The following is a 23,877-nucleotide window of genomic DNA, read 5'->3' on the forward strand; positions in this document are numbered from 1 at the left end:
TTCAACTTTTCATCACATTATTGCATGCTAGTAATGATAAGATAATAAAATACATATTCGTATTAGTATAATAGGCTAGACATAGCAGACAAGCACCAGAAGGGGCAGTACAGGTCTTCATTTACTAAGACTATATTTTTGATCTCCTGAATTAAAATGTAAATTATTTTAGGAAATGTAGCCATTTTTTTCTCAACAGGTGGTCATCCTGTGTTTCATACGTCACTCCCCCCCCCCCCCCCCTTTCCCTCCATCACCGCCACCATCCATTGTTTCTGGAAATAGCGCGTCTTGGCGCCCCCCACTCTGCTGAATGATGTCGAACAACGACAACAAAAAACTAGAAACGGATATGGAGTGATATGGACTTCAAAACAAAATGAAAAAAAAAAACATTTTTATTTTATTAAACATAAAAATATATGAGCATGCAAGAAGAAAAAAAAGAAATAATGTGATTGGTGGTGTAAAATGCTTTAGGCCTACAATCTTATAACTCACACAAACAACTCTTCCTCGAAGCCATAAGTGCTTTAGACAAAAAGGTATTTTAAATCAATTTGTCCTTAATATTGTCTATGGTTAGGACAACATGGAGATCGCACGGTGGTCGTTTTTTCGGCATATACCGTCAAGTCTTTCAACTTTTTGATAAGCCAGGTTAACAAAATTCCAGTGTTACAAGTTGTTGCTCCTATCTGATGGAGCCTTTATGTGAATTTCCCAGTTAGATAACTTTCTGATAATTCCGACAACAGGTGATTACAAGGCTGTACTTATTTTAATCATTAGAACAGCTCTTCCTCAACCGATATCAGCAACTTGCCATGCAGTAATGTCCCACTATGTCTATTTGTGCCACGAATAGGCTACATCTTACTTCTCCTTACTTACCTTAGGCAAAGCTTTTGTTCTCTCTCCTTTAGTGACAAAAAAGTTAATTTACAGCCAAACAGTAGCTAGTGGCCTTTGCTCCGTTAAGTTTTAATCAAATTAGGCCTACTGAATTTACAAAAACTTTGTTTTGGTTAAAGCAAAAACAAAGTCTTCAAAACATTTTTTTTTACTTGCTGTCTGCGTCAAGGAAGCTTTTATTTTCTAAACTGCTTCCGGATGTTCAGAGACTTATTTTGATACTCTTGACGCTGGTCCTTCCGTCCGAGTTGTCCTGTCCCGTTACTTTGTCAGTGAGTTCTGCGGGAGCACGAAACTCACCGAGCAGGGATGAGACGGAAGAGAAAAGAAGACGACGTTTATCTCACAAGTTTGATGAAATTCACCTGCCGAATTTGGAATATGTTTATTTTTCCAAAGTGGTGGATTTGTATCGTTTTTCTGACAGGTAAGAGATGATGAACGGAGAAAAAAAAAAAGAAAAAAAGATGGGAACCGCTCCGTGTCAAGTGTTGTAACCATAGTTATAACAGGTTGATTTAAATCTGGGTTAACTTCTTTAATGTAGTTTACCTGCTCAGACATGTTACTAATAAACCGACGATATACGCATTTCAATTCAAACTTTATCCACATAGTAATAATAATTGTTTGTGTTAGTAGAGGGATATCATTTCAGCTGCTAAAAGCCAAATAAGTTTAAAAATTAACTTCACTGCTTGGTTTCTTTTGTTTGGGAGAGTTGACTGTAAACTAGCAGTTCTTCAGTCGACTGTGAAATGATCTGGCCGACAGCTTTGTAGAGCTGTGGATTAGGAGGTCTGAGTTATTAGATTTCATGAGATTCCTTCCTGAAGTTACAGTCTGTTTCTCCCTTTTTACAAAGTATCTGTGATTTGAAAACTTTTGCGTAATGCATAGTAGCCTACGTTCAAATTAGATGTAGCCTATGTGGAGTATACTGTAGGATTATTTACAAACTAATATGCAGCCATTCAAAACTATGTTAAAAAAATCACAAGTTTGACCTGAAATTCAAGATTTAAACTTCAATGAGTCCATCAATAATTAATAATTTGACCATTCATCAATGATTCTTCAATTTTTTGATTCTCTCTATTTATCTTTTTAGCCATGTGGCTATTCAAATACTATACTCTAATCAGTGTCAGACAGGCTGCTCAGTTCAGTATTACAACAGTAACTATAAACCCCTGCCTCCTCCTCCTCCTCTTTGTCCTGCTTTCATTTTCTCCTCTGGAGTTGGTTTCCTCAGAAAACTAATAAAGCATGGATTGCTCCACACAGCCTGTGATCCCAGTAAGACCCACCTCCAGTTCCTAGAAGCTAGTGTAATGTTCCCCCTGAGGAAATTGTGTTTGAGTCAGCTTGATTCCTTTTTGTCTGAACTCAAACAATATGTCTTTTTCTTAAATGATGCACATTATTGAAGAGATAGGACAGTGGATAGAGTGAGACGGTTCACGGTTTCTTCATTAGTGCCCAAAGGTAAATTTGTTGTACTAAATGTTGTGAGAAACCAGGGAATGACCGACATGCGGGAAGTGAGCCACAGGTTGGATTCGAACACAGGCTGCCCCCTCTGATGACTACAGCCTCCGAACATGGGGCATGTGCACTAACCTATTGGTTTGGTGTGACTGGCTATCAGCACCCCAGGAATAGCATTATTAAGTAGTCAAAGAAATGAGTCGAAAGACCAATGCAAATGTAAACAAAAATCTACCAGAAAGTTGCACCATTAAGTTTTTCCACCTTAAAAAAAATTACATTGTGTTTGGCTTCAGTGAAATGTTTTACTTTATTCTGCACATTTTGTTTTAACAGTTTTGTTGTTAAGTTGGGCTGTTACTGTCTTTCTAAAGGGCTACAACGTAGAACAATAGCAATTTTATTTATAAAGCACATTCCTTTACAGGTAAGCTCAATGTGCTTTACATTGAGGTAAAAAACACAGCATACAACTGAAAATGTTTTCATTGTCATGAATAAGATACAGAAATCATATCAATTAAGTCATACACACTGCAGAGGAAACATGAATGAATAACCACATGTGATCATTCACACTTATACAAAAAGTAACTATTCGTATGTTTGGGAGAATAGGTTTTGAGTTTTGCTTCAAAAGTAAAGACAGTAGTGACAGACCTCAGGTCAGCAGGAAGTTTGTACCAGAGAGAGGGACCACAGTAATGACTGTTTTCATTATGTTTTAATGACATAAGGAATAAGTGCTAATGACGATTTGAACTATTATTGAATTGATCAAAGCCATTTAAAAACTCAAAAATGTCTAACAGTGAACATGAAATCTTTCAAAATGCCTGTTATGTTGGAGCAAGAGACAAGAGTTAAAATAGATTAAACTTAGAATCCAAAACCGAGAACAGCAGCAAATCCTGACATCTGAGAAGCTAAAACCAGCTAGATATTTACATTTATGTGTAATTAACTTTAGCAAATATCAAAGTAGTCGTTTATACATTTCCTCTTGATGATCTTACCACACAACTGACAAATAGTTTTAGCACTAGTTTTAATCTATGTTTATTGTCAGTGTTAACTTGAACGTCTGTTAACAACAAAGCAGCAAAAGACTGTAAAATAACAATGTGCAGTGCTTTCTGCAGTTCTCAGAAACCAGGGGTAAGGTGTTTGTTTACATTTGCTTCTAGTAACAGTAAGAAGACTAAGCTCTTTCAACAGGTCTGGTCTGCATTAGTGAAACACCCGCCTCTCATCCCTTACCTCATCCCTGTTCACTGGTCCAGATCAGTCCCACCTCCCACTGCTCAGTCTGAGAAACACACACATACAGCTGCATACACAGATGTTTCTGGGTGTGTGTGTGTGTGTGTGTGTGTGTGAGTGGGTGGGTGGGTGTGTTTTTCTCTCATGGTCACATCTCCAGTGTGTGTTGCTGTTGAACTGCTGAGCTTGAGCTCCTGGTCATCGTGTGACCCAGAGTCCTGCAGCTTCAGAGGCTCTAAATAACTGCAGGTCAACTCAGCTCGCAGTCAGATATCAACGAGCAGAAGCATTCCAAACAGCCTGAGCACGACTTTTTTTTTTTTTACGCTCAATTGCCAAAATGCAAGATGAATCTTTTCATTTCAGCTAATGGGAAAAGAGTTATCTAATCAATCATTCTGCTTTACTGTGTTAAAGAAGACATCGGTGATTTCACTCAAATTCATGGAAACATTTGGCTTCCTGTGTTGCAATGAGGAGTGTCAGATATTTTAAGGGTGAGCAAACAGGAGCAGGTGTCTGCTTAAAACTAAACCCAGCATCTGAATCACTGTGGTTCTGTCTGCTGTAGTGATCCTTAGATCCCCCTCATTACACATTCCCTGTTATTACCTAAACCTCCTTTGGTTGCCAGATCTGTGACGTGTTTGTTAAAGGTTTTCTTTCTGGCACTGGGTCTAGAGCAGCAATGTACCATTATTGTAGATCTGCAACTATTAATCAATGAAAAAACAACTATTGTGATGATTGGTTAATCATTTCAGTCAGTGTCAAACATTTAAAAGACAGGATTTGCTGCTTTTCTTTGTTATTTGTGGCAAAAATGAATCGAATTTTAGACAAGAATTTTGGCCCTTGGGTATTAAAATTCAATTTTTCATCTTTTTGACAACTTCACACTAAATTATTGACTAACTTAATGAACAAATGTTAGAAAACGGGATCGTTGTTCCCCAGCAACAAGGTGTGATGGTTAAATCAATACCCTCCACTGAAGGCAAGAAGGATTTACAATACCTCAAAGGCCTCCATTAACTTTGATCACAATCAGTGTTGATGCTGCGACTGTTAACCAGCCAATCTTCTGTTTCTTACTTCCTCTTGCTTAAAGAACACAAACATGCACCCTCTGAGCTCTCATTCATTCCACCCGTCCGTTTAAAATCCTTCCGTCCAATTCAGACTTTTGCTGGTCTCCATCCCGTTAATCCCTCATTAATCACTGAAGCTGAATTTAAGTCACACTTTGGTACTGCGTCATTTCCTACAAACACAGTGAGTGTAATGATTCTTTCCTAATTTCACACTTCACTGATTCCCCTTTGTTATCTCCTCTTCCTCCCTCAGGTGCCCTCCCTCCTGGCTGTTTGGGGGTTAATGTGTTTGTGAGAGACGAGAAGAGGTATGCCGTGCTGTTCCAGTCGGTGGTTCTGCCATGTCACTACAACAGCGTGTCCACGCAAACCCCCGTGGTGCAGTGGGTCTACAAGTCGTACTGTCGAGACCGTACACGGGATTCTTTCAGTTTCCCAGAAAGCCTGGGTGGAGGTCTGGGAGGAGGGGGGATGACAGGTGGAACAGGCGGCGCTGTTGGAGGGTACGAGAATGCGATGACGGCAAGCTACCTTGACTGTGCTGACAGCAGCCGGACGGTCCGAACTGTGGCTTCCATCTCTGGCTCCTCCATCACACTGTCAGAGTATTACAAGAACAGAGACATCTCCATCATCAACAGTAAGATTTGATTATTTTTTTAGTAAAAACAACAAAACATGGACATAAGGCAATAAGAAAAGCTTCAAGTGTACTTGGTGCATACAAGGAAAATAAGATCCTATTGTTTGTTTTGGTAATACAATGATCCGTATCAATGTTCTTATTTCTTCTGTAGAGGACCTGGCAAGTTTAATGAACGCCATAAATCTGAGCATTGGCCCATTTTACACACACATCCCTGATAAAAAGTCTTTCTGCACACGTTGTGGACAGTAAGAGACAGAAAAGGCTTTTCTGAAAGTTTAACTCTCAGGACAATCGGGTTATATAACTCAAGAACTTCTACAGTTCGGCATGAGAAGAAGAATGAATAAAAAAAGAAAAGAAATCCAGAGAAGGTCAAGGCATGTACTTCAAGTATGATACATAGTATGATAAGTATTATTCAAAGTATGCTGCCAAATTTATATTGTTAGTATCATAAAAAGGAATGACACGTTCAGACCTAATAAAAGAATTCCAACTGTGAAATTGAACTTTTACATTACATGCTACAGGTAAGATATTCACTTTCCTGTCACAGTTATGTAGTGTTGGCACCAGAGATGTTACAAAACCATTTCCCTTCCCATGATGGATTCTGATACCCAGACTTGAACTTGAACATCAGCTGCTACAAAGTACAGATTTGAAACAAGCGTAAACCAAATGACAGCTATATGCAACTCACAATGTATACTGTAGAGATGTGATACTATTGCTCTCATTGTTTTATGTACTGGCTCAGGTTAAAACCTTTGGAAGAAATTGATAATCAGGGAACCGTCTTTCATGTTCTTGTTTGACAGCTAGTCTTTACTAAAATAACAACATCCAAAGGTACTTCTAAGGATAAATAAAAGTTCAGTTTCTAGCACTATAATTTAATCACTTCTCTCTCCTTGATTTAGAGTTTTCATTAGGAGTTAACCACTCTGCTGCTAGGTCACATTACAGGCCAACATTAGAAGCAGCTCAGCTCATCATCCCTTCATGCATCTGTGTCGTATAAGAGGGTATAATTATGTTTTTTTTTTTTAACTCTTTCAATATAATAAGCATTGAACTAAATTCAGGTCAAAGCATCAATGACAAGTTGCCACAAGAGTTAGTTGATAAGTCCAAAGCAACTTATTCCACTTCAGGATAATCATCATGCTAACTAAGCAGTCCTCGGTTCTGTATGCCCTTACTTTCTTTACCACTATACACTAACTGTGCATAGTTGTGTAGTTACGTGTGTGTGTGCTTGTTGAGGACAGAGAGGTAGCCTTGTTTGCAGGCTTCAGATTTATGGAGCTCTGACTCTGGCTGAAGAATCAACCTTCTCTTTACCAGCCAGGAACACAGACAAAAGAAGCGGTTTTCACGCTGTCCTCTCATTCATCCTGACCTCTAACTCCTTCCCTCTGATGTACTTCAATGTCTTGCTTTTATTTATGACTCTCTGGAACTCTCTACATCCCACTATCCACACAAACGTCTCTCTCACTGTAAGGCGTCTCTGTCACTTTGTATCTTTTCTCAAACAGGTCAGTGCAGCAAAGGGACAAAAAAGTGAAAACTTTCACTTTGTTGCCCGTAGAGAAGCCCAGTCATCCACACCCATGTAATCCCATTCAGGGTCAGGGGGAGGCTGGAGTCTGTCCCAGCATGCACTGGGCAGGGGGTGCACTGTAAATCACAAGGCTAACACGGATTAAAGCCCCTCCTTTCCCCTTCATTTTAAAGTTGGCAGCCATTTGACTTACATGATGTATTAGACAGTACAACTATGAGAAGAAACAAAGAAAACCAACATTTTATCTTGGGCAGTTTTGAATGAAAACAACATAAACTCCATTAAAATAAAATAAAAATGGTATGCTGAATAAGTGGGTGATCCATTGTGTTACAGGGGAGACAGGTTAGAGTTGTGTGGCCTGGTCAGCCAGTCTCTCCTCCCCCTTGCTCGGCTAACAGGAAAAGGAAGTGAATCATACAACCCATTTCCTGTCTGCTTTATTTACATGTCTGACCAGCGTACCATGGAGTAAATGGACCAGTATTGTTGGATTCAGGCTATATTTGGGAATCTTGTCAGAATCTTGCTTCCGAAATTAGAAAACAGTCAAAAAGAATGTAATGGAACTTTCTGTTTTATACTTCATTCATGTGGCCAAAGAACTTGACAGGCAGAAAATGATCCCTGACCTCTACCCCTTTTTAACACACACCTGCTAGACACTAGACAAAATCACATGTAAATGATAAAACCTGGGATTCCTGAATACTTAACTCCATAAAAGGTATTAGAGCCCTCAAAACGGATGCAGAATCATAATAACTATAATAGATATGCAGCGCTATATCAGGGTTTGACATTAAGTTAAATTTGACACTGACCCCCCGGGCCAGTCTCTTTTCATTACATTACTGGCCCCACCATTGTACTCAGTGGCCCAGGAACATCACTTTAGATTATAAAAGAAACAGTCAAAATGTACTCTCCAGATTGAGAAAATGAACCGATCTGATGCAAAAAAACATTTATCTAAAAAACTTTTATTTAATTCATTCAAACCCTATAATCAGTGTACAAGTGTACAGTCCGAGTGTAGTGAGAAAAACACTTGCAGGTATGACAGCTGTGAACCCGTCCCTGGCTGCCACCTTTGACACACAAAGGGCCTTATATATTATGAAATGTTGGTGCTGTAGCAGTTTTTAAACGAGATGATAACCCAAGAATCAATAATCAAACACCATTATCACAGGAAACAATGGGAAAGTATCACTTACCTGGTTAAATAGAGGTTAAGTAAAAATTAAATAAATGACTTATGTTTGATGGCCGGAGTGTTTCGATTGTTGGGCCGTGCCAGTTATAATCAATCATCTATCAATCATTATTGTTGTATAGCGCTAATTCATAACAAGTGTTATCACGAGACGCTTTACAAAGGAGCAGATAAAAGACCACACTCAATGATGATTTTATGACTTTCTGGGAATGAGATTCAAACCTTTTGAGCCAAGGATAAAAATTTTGTGGAACCTTTAATTTTTTTCCACAACCCATTTAGGGTACATTTTTCCTTTTGCTTCCCTTTTCAAACAGTGTAAGTGCACGTTATTCTGGAGTGGAGTTTTGGTATTTCAGTCCAACCTTATTCTAAGACATTTTGCTTGTTCTAAACTGAATCTTTTCAAACATCTGTCAATTGTTTGGCATCTGTCGGTTGAGTATACACAAACATTGTCAGCCTGTTCAAACTTCTGTTAATGCTTCATCCTGAAAATGAGATAATAAAGAATCTTAATTGATCCATGCTGACCTGCTCAGCCAGTAAAAATGAACATGTACTGTAAACAGCAACAGAACATATGAAGTGTTGATAAGCTTTGTGTTTAGGAGGTCTGTTTCTCATTTTAACCTCTGAAACCTTTATTTCTCGTGTAGAGGCAGACCTTCGCATAGGAGAGGTCCAGTGGGGAGACAGCGGAGTTTACATCTGTAAAGTGGTGATTTCTGATGACTTAGAGGGACAGAACGAAGCCTCTGTGGAGCTGCTGGTTCTTGGTAAGCGTGGTCTAATTTTCTACTGTGATTCTTGTTAAGGATTTTGTTGTAATAAGTAAACCTATTTGTGAGAGCTCTGTAGGACATTTGGTACTCAATCAAATCTCTTCAAATAGTTCTTCTGTCTCATCCACAACCATTAAGGTTCACTAAACTCTCATTAAGTTTCTTAATTTAATCCTGAGTGCTGGACATGGGGAAATTCTTAGTCTGTGTGCATGTGTGTTTGTGTGTGTGGTGGGGGGGGGGGGGGGGGGGGATGTTTTGTGTGTCCCATGTTAAGTATGTGTTATGTGGTGTGTCTTTACATTATCGGTGTATTTGTTTGCATTCAGTTACAGATGTAACCATAACAACAGCAGAGAGGCTATGTGGCTCTTAGTACTCTAATTCACTCTGCGGCTGAACTTTTGTTTGGCTGGCACTCAGAGACTAATGTGTGTGCAAAAAGACACACACACACACACACTCAGAAGTACACACAGAAGGACAGGACAATATGCTTTTACAGTCCACAAAGCCTTGAGTACATTCTGAATCTGGTTAAATATTGAGTACAGCTTCTTTATGATTATATTGCACAGTTAATGATAAGATTAGAGTTTGCTGTATTAGTTAGCCTTAGTAAGCCTTGCAGTGTTCAACCCAACATGAGAGAAATCCGCCACAGTGCCAGCATGTTGTATTTCCCGGGCTGGGTGTAGCTAATATGGCATGTGAGGCTCTTGTAGTGTTTCCATAACAACAGTTGGGGCCTCCATGAATGGCTCGGGGGTCTTTTGTCTTTTCACAGCAAAGAATACAGAAAAGGTTTAATGATGTGGAGGGTGACACCATGTGAGACACTCGACTGACTTGGGCCAATGGTTTTGAGTAGAGACTACTCAACGGAAAGCCCTTTTCTGTTCACTCTGTTTGAATTTTAGTAGCTGACAGTCACAGCTCAACTTAGAGGCCTAATATATATTAAAAAAAAACATTTAGCCTTAACAATGTGTCATTGTATCATATATTATCCAGCTAATACTTTACGTTTGAGGCAGGAACTGGTATCAGTATTTGGGAGCCTAATGCTGTGTCAGTATATTGGCTGTAGATAAACACTAACATTATTGATACAAATCTCTAACGTTCATTTGAGGGGTTTGTTTGACTTTGTTTTTATTCTTCTCAGGATACATACCAGGTGATGCATTTTACAGATTTAATATCAACTGGTCAGCCCTTTTTTTGAATGTGATGCGATGGTAACATTGCTTCTAAATTAACTTGAACATTTGACATTTTTTGTTCTGCCATTGAATGTTATTTATGAGCCCATATTTAGACTTTATCAAACTTCTGTTTAATTACTTGTATCATTAATTTAGGCTCTGGGCCGGCTCAGAACCGTGGATGTATTTAGAAAAGCACCTGAACTCTCCAGGACCCCTGACCTCGCTGTTGTTTAGGGCTAACAGTGAGAGAGGGCAAGCTCGTTTATAATGAAATATTATTATACATAAAAAATAGACACAAAAGGAGTTCATTGCTTGATTCACTTCCAAATAAAAAGTTAAAGCAATTTTGAAGTCAAGTGTTACCTGGAAATTATTTTAAATTTTGTTCTGAACACTTTTGGAAATTTAAAAAGGACACATATTCTTTCATCTGCATGTTTTAAAGATTTATTTTGGGGCTTTTTGTGTCTTTATTGGAGAGACAGTACAGGGGATAGAGTTGGAAACTGGGCCGAGAGAGAGTGTGGAATGGCATGCGTAAAATGAGCAACAGGTTCATGGACTCTAGCCTCTGTACATGCCAACTAACACACTTAATTCCCCAAATATTTGAAAGGAAGTCTTGGAGGATCACCAGCCTGCAGGCAAATTATGAAGGAGGAGAACTCAAGAAGTGTGCTGCCTTCAACTGCTTGAGCAAGAGTGGGACTCAACAGAAACTGAGTGGGAAAACAAGTGGGGGCATTTGGTGTGCAAATGCATGTAACGCAAATATTAGCAACTTGTTGTTTACTATGATGTGGTTATTTACCTCCTTCTCCACAAGCTGTTTTGTTTTTGTTTTTGCCAGCAAGACAAGTTTAGCACTCCAGAAAAGTACTCGGTGAGGTATGTGCAACATGTCAGAGTCAGACAGAGATACCTGCTCTCTGTTTCTGTAGTGCTTCTTCCTCATACTCAGCAGCACCCCCTCTTTAAATTAATTACAATGTATTCACGTACAACACTGGCATCTGCTCACGTCACACTCACACTCACCTACTGGCTGTATCACCAGGTGATGCCCCCCCCCCCCCCCCCCCCCCCGCAAAAAATAGCAAACTCATGCACATTTATGTACCAGCGTCTGACAGATCACTTCTTATCTTGTGTGTCATGATTCATTCTGACGTCTGCTGACCTTGTGTGGGGCACATTTAAGATGTGTTACAAGAAGAAAAAAAGGAAGAGATAGACATAACACCAGAAAGATACCAGGAGAAACATCTGAAAGGTGGTGAAGGTTCTTCAGGACTTTGGTTGTTTCTGTTCTTTCAGTGTTTCCTGAAAATCAGGGGAAATTATCCTCAAACAACATGAAAAGATCCAAACCTTTTAGGATAAAAACACAAAATTCACTGGTAACATATACAACTACAACTGTTTTTCATATACACAACAAACACATCAGTGGAAAGGGAAAAAACATTGTTTTATCAGTTTCATCAATAGTGAATATATTGTATAATAAAACATTCAGCATTTACGGTAAATAGACAAAGTCGTGTCTCGAGCATCCCTGAAAAACTGCATTGCCAGCTACTGAACACAGGGCTAATAGAGTAGACTCACTGGTGAACGATATTGAAGATCCCAGGAAAGGTAACAACAACAATCTGATTCATTTGACATTTTTAAATTAACAATACATATGAATCAATACTGGTATAATTACAACACCTAATGATTTCAACCAAGTTACTGTACAAATATTTGAATCATTTTATTATGTGTCAACATTTGACAACGATTTATCCCGTCATTCCGGAGCATCACCATACTGCCAGATACTCTACTACAAATATTAGTTTCACAAGTGAGGTCGTCAGGCAACCAGCAACATAAATCCATAGGATCACTGTAAGAAAGACGCACACACTGCCACCTGTAAACCTGTAGCTTGTCATATACATTTTATTTTCAACGTAAACATCCATTTCTTTATTAAATATCTCTAGTTTATGTCACAATATCAATTGAAAACCACAGGCGCGTGTTTCACTATGATTTGAAAGGTTTGTTTTCATGAAGGAGACACTGCTCTCTTTACTGTCCAGACAACAGAAACAAAGACAAAGTGATTCTTTTGAGCACACCATGTTTTCTCTGCTGTCTGTTTCTGGCTCTGGACGTGAAGAATGTAGCCCAGCCGTGATTTGTTTGCAGCTTTGCATGTAACATTACTCACAGCTCCTTATGTTATCTCCATGAGGATGATTCATGTTCCAGTCAGTCTTCTCACCGGAAAGATTACCTCTCAGCTTTTCAAAAGTCAGACGATCAAGACGCTCTGATATGGAGGCTTTCTGGAACATGGCAAAGAGGTCCACTGATGCATGCTGCTGTTGACCTATCTGCTCCCTTCATTTATTCATCTCTGTCTCTTTTCTCTGCATCTCCCTCAGTTTTTGTCTTCCTTTTCTTTTCATGCATGCTGCTGCAGAATAGCTTGGATCAATCATTTATATCAACACCTTTCCCTCTCCCCTGCTCTCCTCCTCTGCTCTGTCTCTCTCCAGGTTTTTCTTGGATGCCTGAAGATCTCCTGCCAGACTTTGATTTGAAGATTATGCCAGGTAGGGGCATAATGTATTCTCCCCCTCACCTGGTTCCTTCTCTTCATATTAACCCTACTAACCGCTCTAACAATGGGTGTAGGAACCATTTAGACGGTGGTCGTCGGTGTTTGTCTTTTAAGAGGTTTTTTAGAACCATTTTCAACATTTTAGGACAATATTCAACACATGAAATGTATTCTAACAAAGGTAGGCCAAACTATTAAGACTTGAACCACCACATTTGTTGTGTGTTCACGTGCTAATGTCTAACAGCTTCGACTTTGATACTGTCTCACCTTTTCTATCTCATATAAGTAGATAATGATGAATAGGCTTTGCCAGACTTGTCTTCAGAGCTGGTTTTACCCAAAAGACCGGTCCACGCCCGTCAGCCAATGAGCAGGCTGTCACTCCTATCATGATGATCTCCATGTGCTCCAAAACAGCAATCATTGTCATTATAGTTATTTATGGCTGTGGTTGAAGAGTTCCTCCCTCATCATTTAGACACAAAAAGCATTGATTACAGTAAGAAGGAGGGAGGTTTGTTTTTGTCAAGTCAAATTACTGTAAAAAAAATGTTATTCATCAAGGTTTGATCAAATGTGTTGAAGAAGTAGCAGGACATGATTCACTCAGGTTATCTTTCAACTCAACTCCCACAGAGCTCTGAAATGTCTGAACGTACAGTGTCAGTAACTATCCTGGTGTGTGTTTGCGTGTGCGTGTGAGTGTGAGTGAGATAACAGTTACAATTGAGATAACATTACAAGCTAATTTGTTGTCACAGCCAAACCTTCAGTATTCTACAGATAAATCTAAACTGTCCCTTTCCTTCCTGCAGCAAAATCTGATTTCCTGTGTGTGTGTGTGTGTGTGTGTGTGAGTGTCTGTGTGTGTGTGTATGTGTGTGTGTGTGTGTGTGTGTGTGTGTGTGTGTGTGTGTGTGTGTGTGTGTGTGTGTGTGTAGACAGAGAGAGAGCGAAATGTTGTCCTTGGTTTTACATTGTTAAAGATTTCCTTATCTGTCCTCTCCTTCCCTTCCCTTTCCTTTGCTTTGTCCCCTTACACAGAAAAAGTAGTGTATCTGTTCTTCTTGCTGTATCACTCACTTCCTCAATAGAAGGCAGCACTTTGAGTCAAATCATCTGCACTTTTGTTGTAACTCATGTATCTGTCAAGATGTACTTTACTCTGACTTGTTGACAGTCCTGTCAAAAGACACATTTTTTCAGAAACCTCTCCAGAAGTGTTGCTCAATTATTGGGGGATTTTTGTATGTTTGTTCCCATCTCAACAGAAATAACATCATGTCAAGGGAAATTATACCTCGTGGGGCTTAAAGCAGCTTACAGGAAAACATGTTTTCCAGTTTTTCCTTCCTTTCGATAAAATTTAGATATCCTCTCTTTTGAGCTTTATTAAAGATAGAGGAGATAGATACTCCTCATCTTGGCTTGAGGCTACATGAGCTGCAAAATACACATGAAGCTCTAACCAAAAATTCAGTTACATTGTAGGTTTTCATAATGGTTCTAGGTTTTGTGATGCATTGATTTTATTATTTATAAAGAAGTGTTTGGACTATCACTGGAGTGTGAATGAATGTAAAACTCTATGAAGCAATAAGTCATTTCACACCCAAGAATGACTTCAAATTTGCAGTTCCTGTGTCAATGCGAACCAATTTCTATGTTTGTATATCTTTTTTGTTCTATGGATCATCTTGTCTTTTATAGAATAGAATAGAATAGAATCAGCTTTATTGGCCATGTATGCTGACACACACACACAGATTTTGTCTTCCGTAACTGTGCTCTCAATGTACAAAGTTAAACATTAAACATAATATAAGCAAAAAAAAAAAACACTAATATATACAAGTAATCTGTAATCACATTTGAATTGCATCGAAATGTGCGCTGATAGTTATTTACATTCAGAACCTTGTGCTCTATGTTCTTACAGAGTGGGTGTTTGTTACTGCGGTAGCACTGGGCAGTCTCTTATTCCTGTTGTTGGTTGGGGTTTGTTGGTGTCAGTGCTGTCCTCACTCCTGCTGCTGCTACGTCAGCTGCTGGTGCTGCCCGGACACATGCTGCTGCCCTCGACACTGTGAGTACAAACACATATACATGCAGGTGCAAATAAGTGTGTTTTTCTGTAGACTGAAAAGATATGTTTTTTTTTTTTTTGCTTTTGTAGTATATGAGGCAGGCAAGGGTATAAAGACTGGCACCTCCACCCCTCAGTCACCGACATACCCTCCATATTTTGTCACGGGCGTCCCAACAATGGTTCCCATTGCCCCGCCATCCCTGGTGGACAAGATGTCTTCGGTCACCCCTTCTGATGGCAGCTTACTCACAGCAGGTGAGGTCTCTTTTTGTTTTTAGAAGAAGCATGTTTACCCAAATGTGATTTGTTTTTTCTTTCTCTGGAACCCTTTAAATTAATCGCAGAGTTTATTCTGAATTTGGGAAAACTTAATTGCTGCAATTGTTGGGTTTGGAATAATCTAAAAGAGTCATTTAATTGTATTAATACTGCCTTTTTGCTTTTGTGCAACTGCTTATTTTAGCACTTTTGGTTAGAAACATTAATGATGCAGTCTATTGAAAACAAGCAAAAACAAGGGTATAGTCCTCAGTCCGCAAAGAAAACCCCAAACATACTCAGACAAACAAAAGTTCTTCATGTTGATGAGTCAGCTGTGTATCTGCAGTGCCGATGCATGCTGTAGGGGTTCCCTACCGCGTGGCTACACCTCAGGATCAGGACTCCCTCAGGGTGCTTCAGTATGTAGAGAAGCAACTGGCTCACTTCAACCCTGCCAGGTCCATCAGCCACCAGTGTAAGCTTCAGAAACCTGTGCCATGAAATCTCCTCGCTCAAAGCGCTGTCAGGATCTTCTAGAGCATGTTGTAATCATTAAACTACACCTGCTGCATGATGTGTATCTTTGGCTTTTGATTCCATTGACCCTGCTTTGGCCCGCCTCTCTGATCAGACATTCTGCATACTGAATTTCCTGTAGTTCAGAAGTGCTTACTAGCAGGTTTGCATGCCTACTTACCTGTAAGCATATGTTTCACATCTTTTACTCCAACAATGTTTTGTCACTTCTCACAGACCTCGACTCTGACTTTCTTCTTCTGTAGTGTCTTCTTCATATTTGTTTCTGTGCTTTGTGAGGGAGGAATTAACTGTTTTATTTGTGTACCTCTTTAATCCTACCTCTCCTTCATTCTGACCCGTTCAGCCTGTAACCTGTCTGAGCTGAGTTCCCTCCATGAGGGAGATAACAGCTTCCGCCAAACATATCGAAATGTCCAGCAAAAGGCTCTGCCCGCCATCCCTGACCGCGACCCTGAGCCTGAACCACAACGATACCGTGACAACCGCAGCCCGGAGCACCAACGCTACCGGGATGATCCCCCTTCGCCTCGACGGTATCATGACAACCCTGACTCAGAGCAACGCCGCTGCAAGGAAGAGCCCCTTCCTCCACGCCGATACAGTGACGACCCTCCACCCTCCTCGCAGCCGCACAGAGCTGTCCGAAATCAACGGCAAAAGAATCACAGCGATGACGAGAACCACAAGAGGTACAGAACCTTGTATTTATCCATGTACTTGCACCAAAGTAACAATGGCAGGAAATTCAATTCAACAGGCAGCAGTTTAGTTCATGGATGTCCCCTTCTATCTGACCTCTAATTAGAAGCTTGACTTACTCTTTTTAAATATTAAGGAAGACTGCCTCTTTAGTTTTGGTGCACACTGCTTAGTGTTTTCAACCCTCTGAACTTTTTGTTGGTTTCAGTTTTAATTGGACTTTAGTTGGAATTATTTTGAGTGAAATCTTTGTCTTAGGTAAAAAGACTTCTAGAAACACAAAAAATTATGCATTCTGCAGGGGATATCTAGCTTCATGAATAAAGATTCTCTCATTGAGTTTCCCTTATACAAAACATGAAGTTCTAACAATCTGTTTACTCGAGAAAGCCAACTGTTACCCATTTCATTTAGTGCACTTAACGTTTAAACTGTGTTGATCAGTTATTGTCTTGCATAGTTGCATAATTTTGCTGTTTCACCCGCTCTCACTGTTTGCCATATCTCTGGCCTGTCTTTATATTTGCAGGTGGAACCCTCGATCAGAACATCTGCATAGAAAGACGTACCGCTCTGAAGGACGAACCGGCTCACTGGATGAGCTGGAGGAGTTTGCTGCCTCATACAAGCAGAGAGTGAGAGGGGCGGAGAAAAGAGAAGAAGAAAGGGGCGAATACGAAATGGAGCTTCTGGAGTTCAGTCGATATCCTTCCTACCGAGACTGCCCTGCTCAACATTATCACAGTGATGAAAATGAGCTTGAGGAGTACAGTGACCGTGAAGGTAATACTAGACGAAACAAGAAAAGCAGACACAATATAAGCCCGCTCTCTTCCCCTAAAAAGAGAAGAGGCACTTGGGACAGCGAGTGCCCTGCCCCACCTCCTCCCAGAGTCAGTCCTCCATCGAGTTCTTCTCAAGAGAAGGATTACGACAGCACGTTCCTAAACAAGCTGCTGGAGCGCAAGTCGAAGCTGCGAGGGGTCAGCCCGGGGAGGTGTGGGGCCCGGGGCGAGGAGGATTCAGACTCAAAAGGAAGCTCCAAAAAGAGCAGCGGGGAATCCAATCGTCACTGCAGTCGCTCTCCTAGTAACAGACCTGAGGTAGAATCGCTTCCTTCTTATGCAGAGACAGAGCGAAGCAGAACTGACAGGCCATCTCCACTGCAGCTCCATGCAAACACTCACTCATCTCCAGCTCCGACACACTCTCAGCCCAGTCGCAGAGAGGAACCCAGAGACAAGAGCCGCAAAGTGGTGAGTTAGATTTAAGCCTAAAGTTGATTGTAGTTGATGATACTAATCAAAGATCAACGGCAGTGAATATAGCCTAGTTAGCATCTCTACTAGTTGAATACTAGCTAACGTTATGGCAATGTTAGAAAGTTGTTAACACTAGTCTCACGACAAAGTATTTAACGTTCAGTGTCCCATCTCGAAACGGACACTACGCAGGCTTTCCTACAGAAAGAAGTTTCTCTAGAACCTCACGAGGAACTCAGGAACTAAATCTGCATTTTTACTTTGGGAACAAAGAATAATATTTAGGTAATGTATGATAGTTCCTCGTAGGTTATTTTCCTCGTGGCAGTTCAGAAACAGAATGTATCAGATGGCTCCTCAATCGCATTATGGTCAAGGATCGGCAATTTCTTGTGCTGTTTAATAGCATTAAAATACAGTTCTCTTTTCTCATTCATTTTACTTCCAAATCAAACAGTCTCACAACTGTGAATATCAACATGATAACTGCTGTTTCTTCTTGTTTTTGAAAGCTGTCTTTCAAAAATTTTGCATTTTTTTAAATAGGTTTTTGATCTAATTTGCAATACCATTACACTTCATCTTAATGCAGTGAAAGTGGAAACAAAAACAAAGTGCAAAACTAAGTGTAGTTAATTTAGTTCTTAAACTATATCTTAGAATAACCTTATAAAGTGTTTTAAAGCCAAATATGTTCCCAGATTACACAGAAAAGAATCCTCTTTTTAAGATGGCACAAAGGAATTTGATCTGTGCAATCTTCCCAAACAAAACCAAATTGAGCAGATTGGTAAGATGTCATGATGAAGGCGTTTTGCCTATAAAAAATGTGAGCTTGTGCAGCAAGCTCGGGTTGTTGCTGTTTGTCTGGCAGTTAAGTTTCTCAGCCTTTTCTGGCCTGTGACCTCATTTTAGGGCCAAAAATGCTCTAGAGTCCTGCACTTTGAGATTAAAGCTATCATGTGAATTGGATTATGGCACACTTGGATGGAGCTCCAAACTGCAATACAGAAAACACAATGTGTGTCAAACGTGTTAAAAATGGGAAAAGTGCAATCTCCCTAAACAGAGTCTAAGCTCTAAGGTTGAGAAACTGTGACTGACAGTATCAAAACGGTTTGTAGGCCTACAGTAAGTCTTGTTGTTGTTGTACCTTTGACAGGTCAGGTTCAGATGCTACCACAGTGAAAGCTAGGTAGACTCCTCTGTTCTGTTTACGACTACCCTCAGTAACGTTCATAACTGGTTTTATCCCCCCTGACAAACCTGGGTCAAAGGTTTTCAACTTCAAAGACACAAAAAAGCCGTTTTCATATGTGCACTCCTGAAAATATCTGGATATATAGAAAATATCTAGATAATTTCAGGAAGACTTTTTCCTGACCAGGATATTCACATACAGTATGCACCTCACAGCGGTAGACTTTACCTGTCAGACTGGAGGAAGGTCTCCTGAGGTAAGACGCGACATAAAAAAAAAAAAACACAGTCAATGCTACGTGTAGTTTAACGGAATCACAATATTAACTGAAGATCGGAGAATAACATACTGTGAACATAAAACAAAATGCAGCAGATGAAATGTGTGCATGGAGATTGTAGCGCTCATGACTCCAGTGACAGGATATAAACGTCACCACCTTCTCCTACTGGCTCGAGGTGAATTATCCGGATATTATTCTGCTGCGTTCTCACATTAACTCACTCTGACTTGCTGCGAAAAAAAACATACGAGGAATACAAACAGAATTTTTCAGGAGTTTTCTTCAAGTGTGAAAGCTCTATGTGTAAATTCTCCTGAAGCAGCTTTTTTGTTGCCTTCAATTGAATCTTCAAACATTTTGAACAATAAGTTGAATACAATTTGTCCCAGGTTCTACAACACCATCATAACCCTGTTTGGCTAATGTGTGCAGATTTATTTATCTCCCATTTCCCCCCCAAAAAAAGATGTCTTCTAATCCTTTTTATAAACTGTTTGTTGTTGTTTTGAACATTTGTACTTTTTTATTCTCATCAGAGTACTCTACTCAGCCGGGACTCCCTCATCGTCTGATCAACTGAAACCGTAAAGGACTTATAACTTAAAGCAGACTGTCTTCGTGGACTGCATGTCGGCAATAAAAGATGATAGCAATAGGTTTGGATTGCTAAACTTTGCAAAGTACACATTACCTTTGTGGAAAGCTGAATGAAGAAATGAACAGTTTGTGGATACTTTTACTTTGGAGACTGTTCCTGGAGTTCCTGCCTGTGACGTCGCTGAATGATGAAGTCATCAACATTCGGTTTCTGTCACCGGCTGCCTCATACATTTGTCAGCTGGCCTAACTCTGAACTAATGCTGGCCGGTTGTATGACCTGGACTGTCCCTCCCAGCAGGACGCTGTCCATCTCCCCTTGTCTCTTTAGAAAAGGCTCTGAAGCGCAGAGACGCGCTTTACGCTTCCAGCACAATGAGTGCATTCATTTCCATCTGATGGGATTCAGTATCTGCATTAAAATAGCCCAGTTGTTGAGAAGAAGGTGTATGACAACACCATTATTGTAAAGGACATATTGTAGCTCAAGTTGTTAGACACAATGTGTCATTCAGTAACATGTTTAGTAACTAAAACACCTAACTCAGACGGCTTTTAAAGGACATTTAAATGTTGATTTAAGCGAGACGTAGAGGTCAACATTAACAGTATTATTTATATCTACAGAGAAGGTTGACAAAATAATGCTACCATGGAAAAGGAAGGTAACCTTGTTAGAGCTGCAACAAGCTTTTTTATAAACAATAGATCAAAGGACTGCCCTTACATTTCCACTGTGCAATCCACTCTCTCTTCGTCCACTCAGAAGCCAGTCCAATTTTTACTTCTGCTTTTATTCCTCCTTTTTCTCAATGGGCACAGACTCAGGTGAAATAAGTGCAACATGCATGCAGCTGTGCTGGGTAAAGTTAAGTCCAATGTCATCTACTCCATACAACATTAATCCGCTCTAGAAGCAGCCTTGCAAAGTATAAAATGTATTCATTATGAGCATATACTGTTTAATAAATTTGTTTTTATGGACATAATAACAAAGGAGGCACATTGTGTGTGCCCAAACATGTTCAATTTCATGACATCTACAGAGTATTTCAAACTCAGAAAGCTACAGTGAACACTAATAAGAGTGTAGAGGAGTAGTGCAGACCCGCTCCTGACTTAATGTGACCCACATTATTTGCAGCATTTGCATTAACTAAGTAAAGTCAAATAACATTGTTTTTCCTACCCAGTATGTCAGCGTTTAAATGTGTTAGTTTTGACAATTTAACAGTTTTCTCAGAAGGGACTAACACCTGACAGTTTGGGGTTTTTTGTAAACCTTTAGGGTGTTGCCCTGCCACTTGCCTTCTATGATTGTTGTGCTACATTATGAGGTTTTTTTGTGATCTATTTATGTGTATTGTGTGATAAATGATCATGTTTGCCTAAACTTTTCAGTGTTACTATGTACATACAATCAAGTGTCTTTGATTTGATTTAATGACAATAATTCAGCCCTGTTTTAGAACTATGCTGACTCCAACTCTAAACCAACAACTTCCTGTGTTATAACAAGACACATTCACACACTTCTTTAACACACACACACATCTTAGCTGACTAAGTTCTAATTTGATCAGTATAATTTTAATGTTATTCTCAAATGACCCCATGAGGTATTTTGTTCTTCCTGCCTCCATGTTGCCTTAAAAAAAGTCAAACGTCAATGTTTCGTTTTCTACCATGTGTTTGCTGCTGTGTGGTTCTGATTAAGTGTGTGTTTGCTTGTGTCTGTGAGTGTGTGTGTGTGTGTGTGTGTGTGTGTGTGTGTGTGTGTGTGTGTGTGTGTGTGTGTGTGTGTGTTTCAGAGACTGAGAGATGACTCTTTACTTTTCTGTAAAGGAGACAATGTGTAAAAGAGTATGACTCATGTCTTTGTTCATTGTTGTAGTCACAGACCGCCTGTCTTATCCACACAGCTGCGTCGAAACTCACACATCAGCTCTGCCAGCTCGACCACAGATATTTCTGCATTGCAGTGGTTTTTCTCATCAACATAAATCATTTTTTTCGTAACACTTTCAACAATAATATATCTGTTCATAAAAAAGGGCCAGATCTGGTTTGGAGAAACTAAAACCTAAAAAACAAAATTGTTAAACTCTCCATCTACTTAACAAGTAAGATTTGGCAGCAATAATCAAACTAATCCACATTTTTTAAATACCTTATTTGTCTACTTATTCTGCTAAGAAACTCTGTTTTACTGATAGCATTGTAGTCATCTGAGATCATTTAAAGTTCTATTCTGCACTTTAAACTCCTGTGAGGAACTTTTGGGTTGTGTCATCTTCTTTCAGTTGTCTGAGTTCATGTTTGTGATGGGAGGATCGGCTGAGACAGTGACCGCTCACAGCTGAACAGTATGTCAGGAATGTTGTTGAGCTACTCCCTCCTGAGTTTTGCTGAAGCATTAGCAGGAAAACATGACATCCGTTAAAAAGCAGAGAGTAAACCGTCTGTCTGTGTCCGTTTGAATGTGCTGCCTGGTGTGATGTGGGCGGGGCTTACCTGAAATAATGACATGTTGGTTACTTAAGTGGGCTTTCTGCCACTGAAGAAGTGGAGTTGAAATATCTGGTACCATACACACAGTATTTAAATTAAACAACTGCTAAAACCAGACATTATTCATCTTTGACTTTATTATCATCCCGAAGGAAATTGAATCTGCAGCATGCATCAAGGCATGACACATACACAAAGAAAAACATCAGAAATACAGACATACAGAAAATCCACAGCCTAAAAAAACAAAGATATGTACTTTAACCTCACTGAGCAGGAGGCTGGAACTGTTTCTTATACCTCAAGACTGTATATTTAAACATTTGCCATGCACAAACAAGAGCTTTCATTGTGTTTATTCAACAACAAATCAGCCAATTCTTCAAACAAAATGTACTCTAATTTATGTAGGCCTGTGGTAATCTTTTAAGATTTTTTTCATCCATTTGTCTTCAACCAGATATGGCTCCTGGAAGAAAGAGTATGATTTATGTGGATATACATGAACTGGCCTGGTACTCAGTCAAATTGAAATTTGGAAGGAAGTAGGGCTTGTGCCAGAAGGCCTCGCTGAAGTACAGGATATGAGGGAGAATAAGAAGGGAACACACAGTAGATTTTGGCAGGAGAGAAGGAAATAAACACTGAAGCTGCAGTGGGTGAGCTCAGAGATAAAACAATCTTTGGCAATTTGCATGACTTGGAGAAACTCTTCTATTCATTTATTTTTATTTTTATTTTTATTTTTATTTTTATTTTTATTTTTATTTTTATTTTTATTTTTATTTTTATTTTTATTTTTATTTTTTTACAGGGACATTGCATATTGATAAACATTTTGTAAATATGCCAGAGTTAGCCAAAAGGCTCATTTTCATCTGTTGTCCCAGGCCAGATTTTATAAAAGGCTCCCTAAAAAAACAAAACAAATTCAAACATCGCTAAAAGCTACAAAAACAAGTATTACTAAAAGCACGTATCCAATAACCTACTAAAGTAAATGTAATGTGCACACAACAAGACAACATGCAACACTATAAAAATATAAAACATATAAAACATTGAGTGAGCTATACCTGAAGCTCACCTCAACAGACAACTAAAGCACGCAGGCCACATTCATTTAAAAAAACAGGACACTTTCAACAAAAACCAGACACAAGGTGGCAGCAGCGAGCAGAACAGGTTTAGTGCTGGCAGATGTGATTATCAATTAGCCAGTGTTTCAGATTTGAACTAAATGAATGATATGTGTTGCTCTCTCTGATAACTGATGTTGTGCCATTCCTCTTGAGACACCCCTCGTGAAGTGATATGTGTTTGTTCGTATGCTTACAAACTCTTTGAGTGGGGAACGGGCCAAACCATGTGTGATTGTATAAAGGAGGCATGCATTTTTTTGTTTAATCATGTTCTCCCAGCTCAGGAGGAGGTATTTTTTGAGGATTGAACAGTGGTGGAATTGCTTTGGTTTTTTTGTCTAAAACTTTTATTGTCTGTTTATACAAAGACTGTAGTGGTTTTAATGTGGTGTGACATGCCTGAGACCAGCTTGTCAAACAGTAGGTCATATATGAGAAAATCATTGAATGCATGTACATC

At 39.5% G+C, this 23,877-nt stretch overlaps 1 protein-coding gene across 4 annotated transcripts; it reads left to right on the forward strand.

The window, feature by feature from the left end:
• The first annotated feature begins 1,175 nt into the window (after nucleotides 1–1,175).
• Nucleotides 1,176–22,392, forward strand: LOC109987018 (immunoglobulin-like domain-containing receptor 2). 4 transcript variants are annotated; one of them, XM_020637948.3, is made up of 11 exons: nucleotides 1,176–1,342; nucleotides 5,017–5,403; nucleotides 8,867–8,986; nucleotides 12,765–12,821; nucleotides 14,772–14,918; nucleotides 15,009–15,176; nucleotides 15,529–15,657; nucleotides 16,066–16,411; nucleotides 16,951–17,677; nucleotides 18,846–18,878; nucleotides 19,704–22,392. In XM_020637948.3, exons 1-10 carry the CDS (start codon nucleotides 1,225–1,227, stop codon nucleotides 18,876–18,878), a joined length of 2,232 nt encoding a protein of 743 aa, XP_020493604.2. In that variant the 5' UTR covers nucleotides 1,176–1,224; the 3' UTR covers nucleotides 19,704–22,392. The 4 variants fall into 4 exon arrangements, with proteins under 4 accessions (XP_020493604.2, XP_020493603.2, XP_020493606.2 ...); XM_020637947.3 differs by lacking the exon at nucleotides 18,846–18,878; XM_020637950.3 differs by lacking the exons at nucleotides 15,529–15,657; nucleotides 18,846–18,878.
• The last annotated feature ends 1,485 nt before the right edge of the window (nucleotides 22,393–23,877 follow it).

The sequence above is a fragment of the Labrus bergylta genome, chromosome 3 (assembly GCF_963930695.1).
Source record: "Labrus bergylta chromosome 3, fLabBer1.1, whole genome shotgun sequence".
Classification (NCBI taxonomy): domain Eukaryota; kingdom Metazoa; phylum Chordata; class Actinopteri; order Labriformes; family Labridae; genus Labrus; species Labrus bergylta.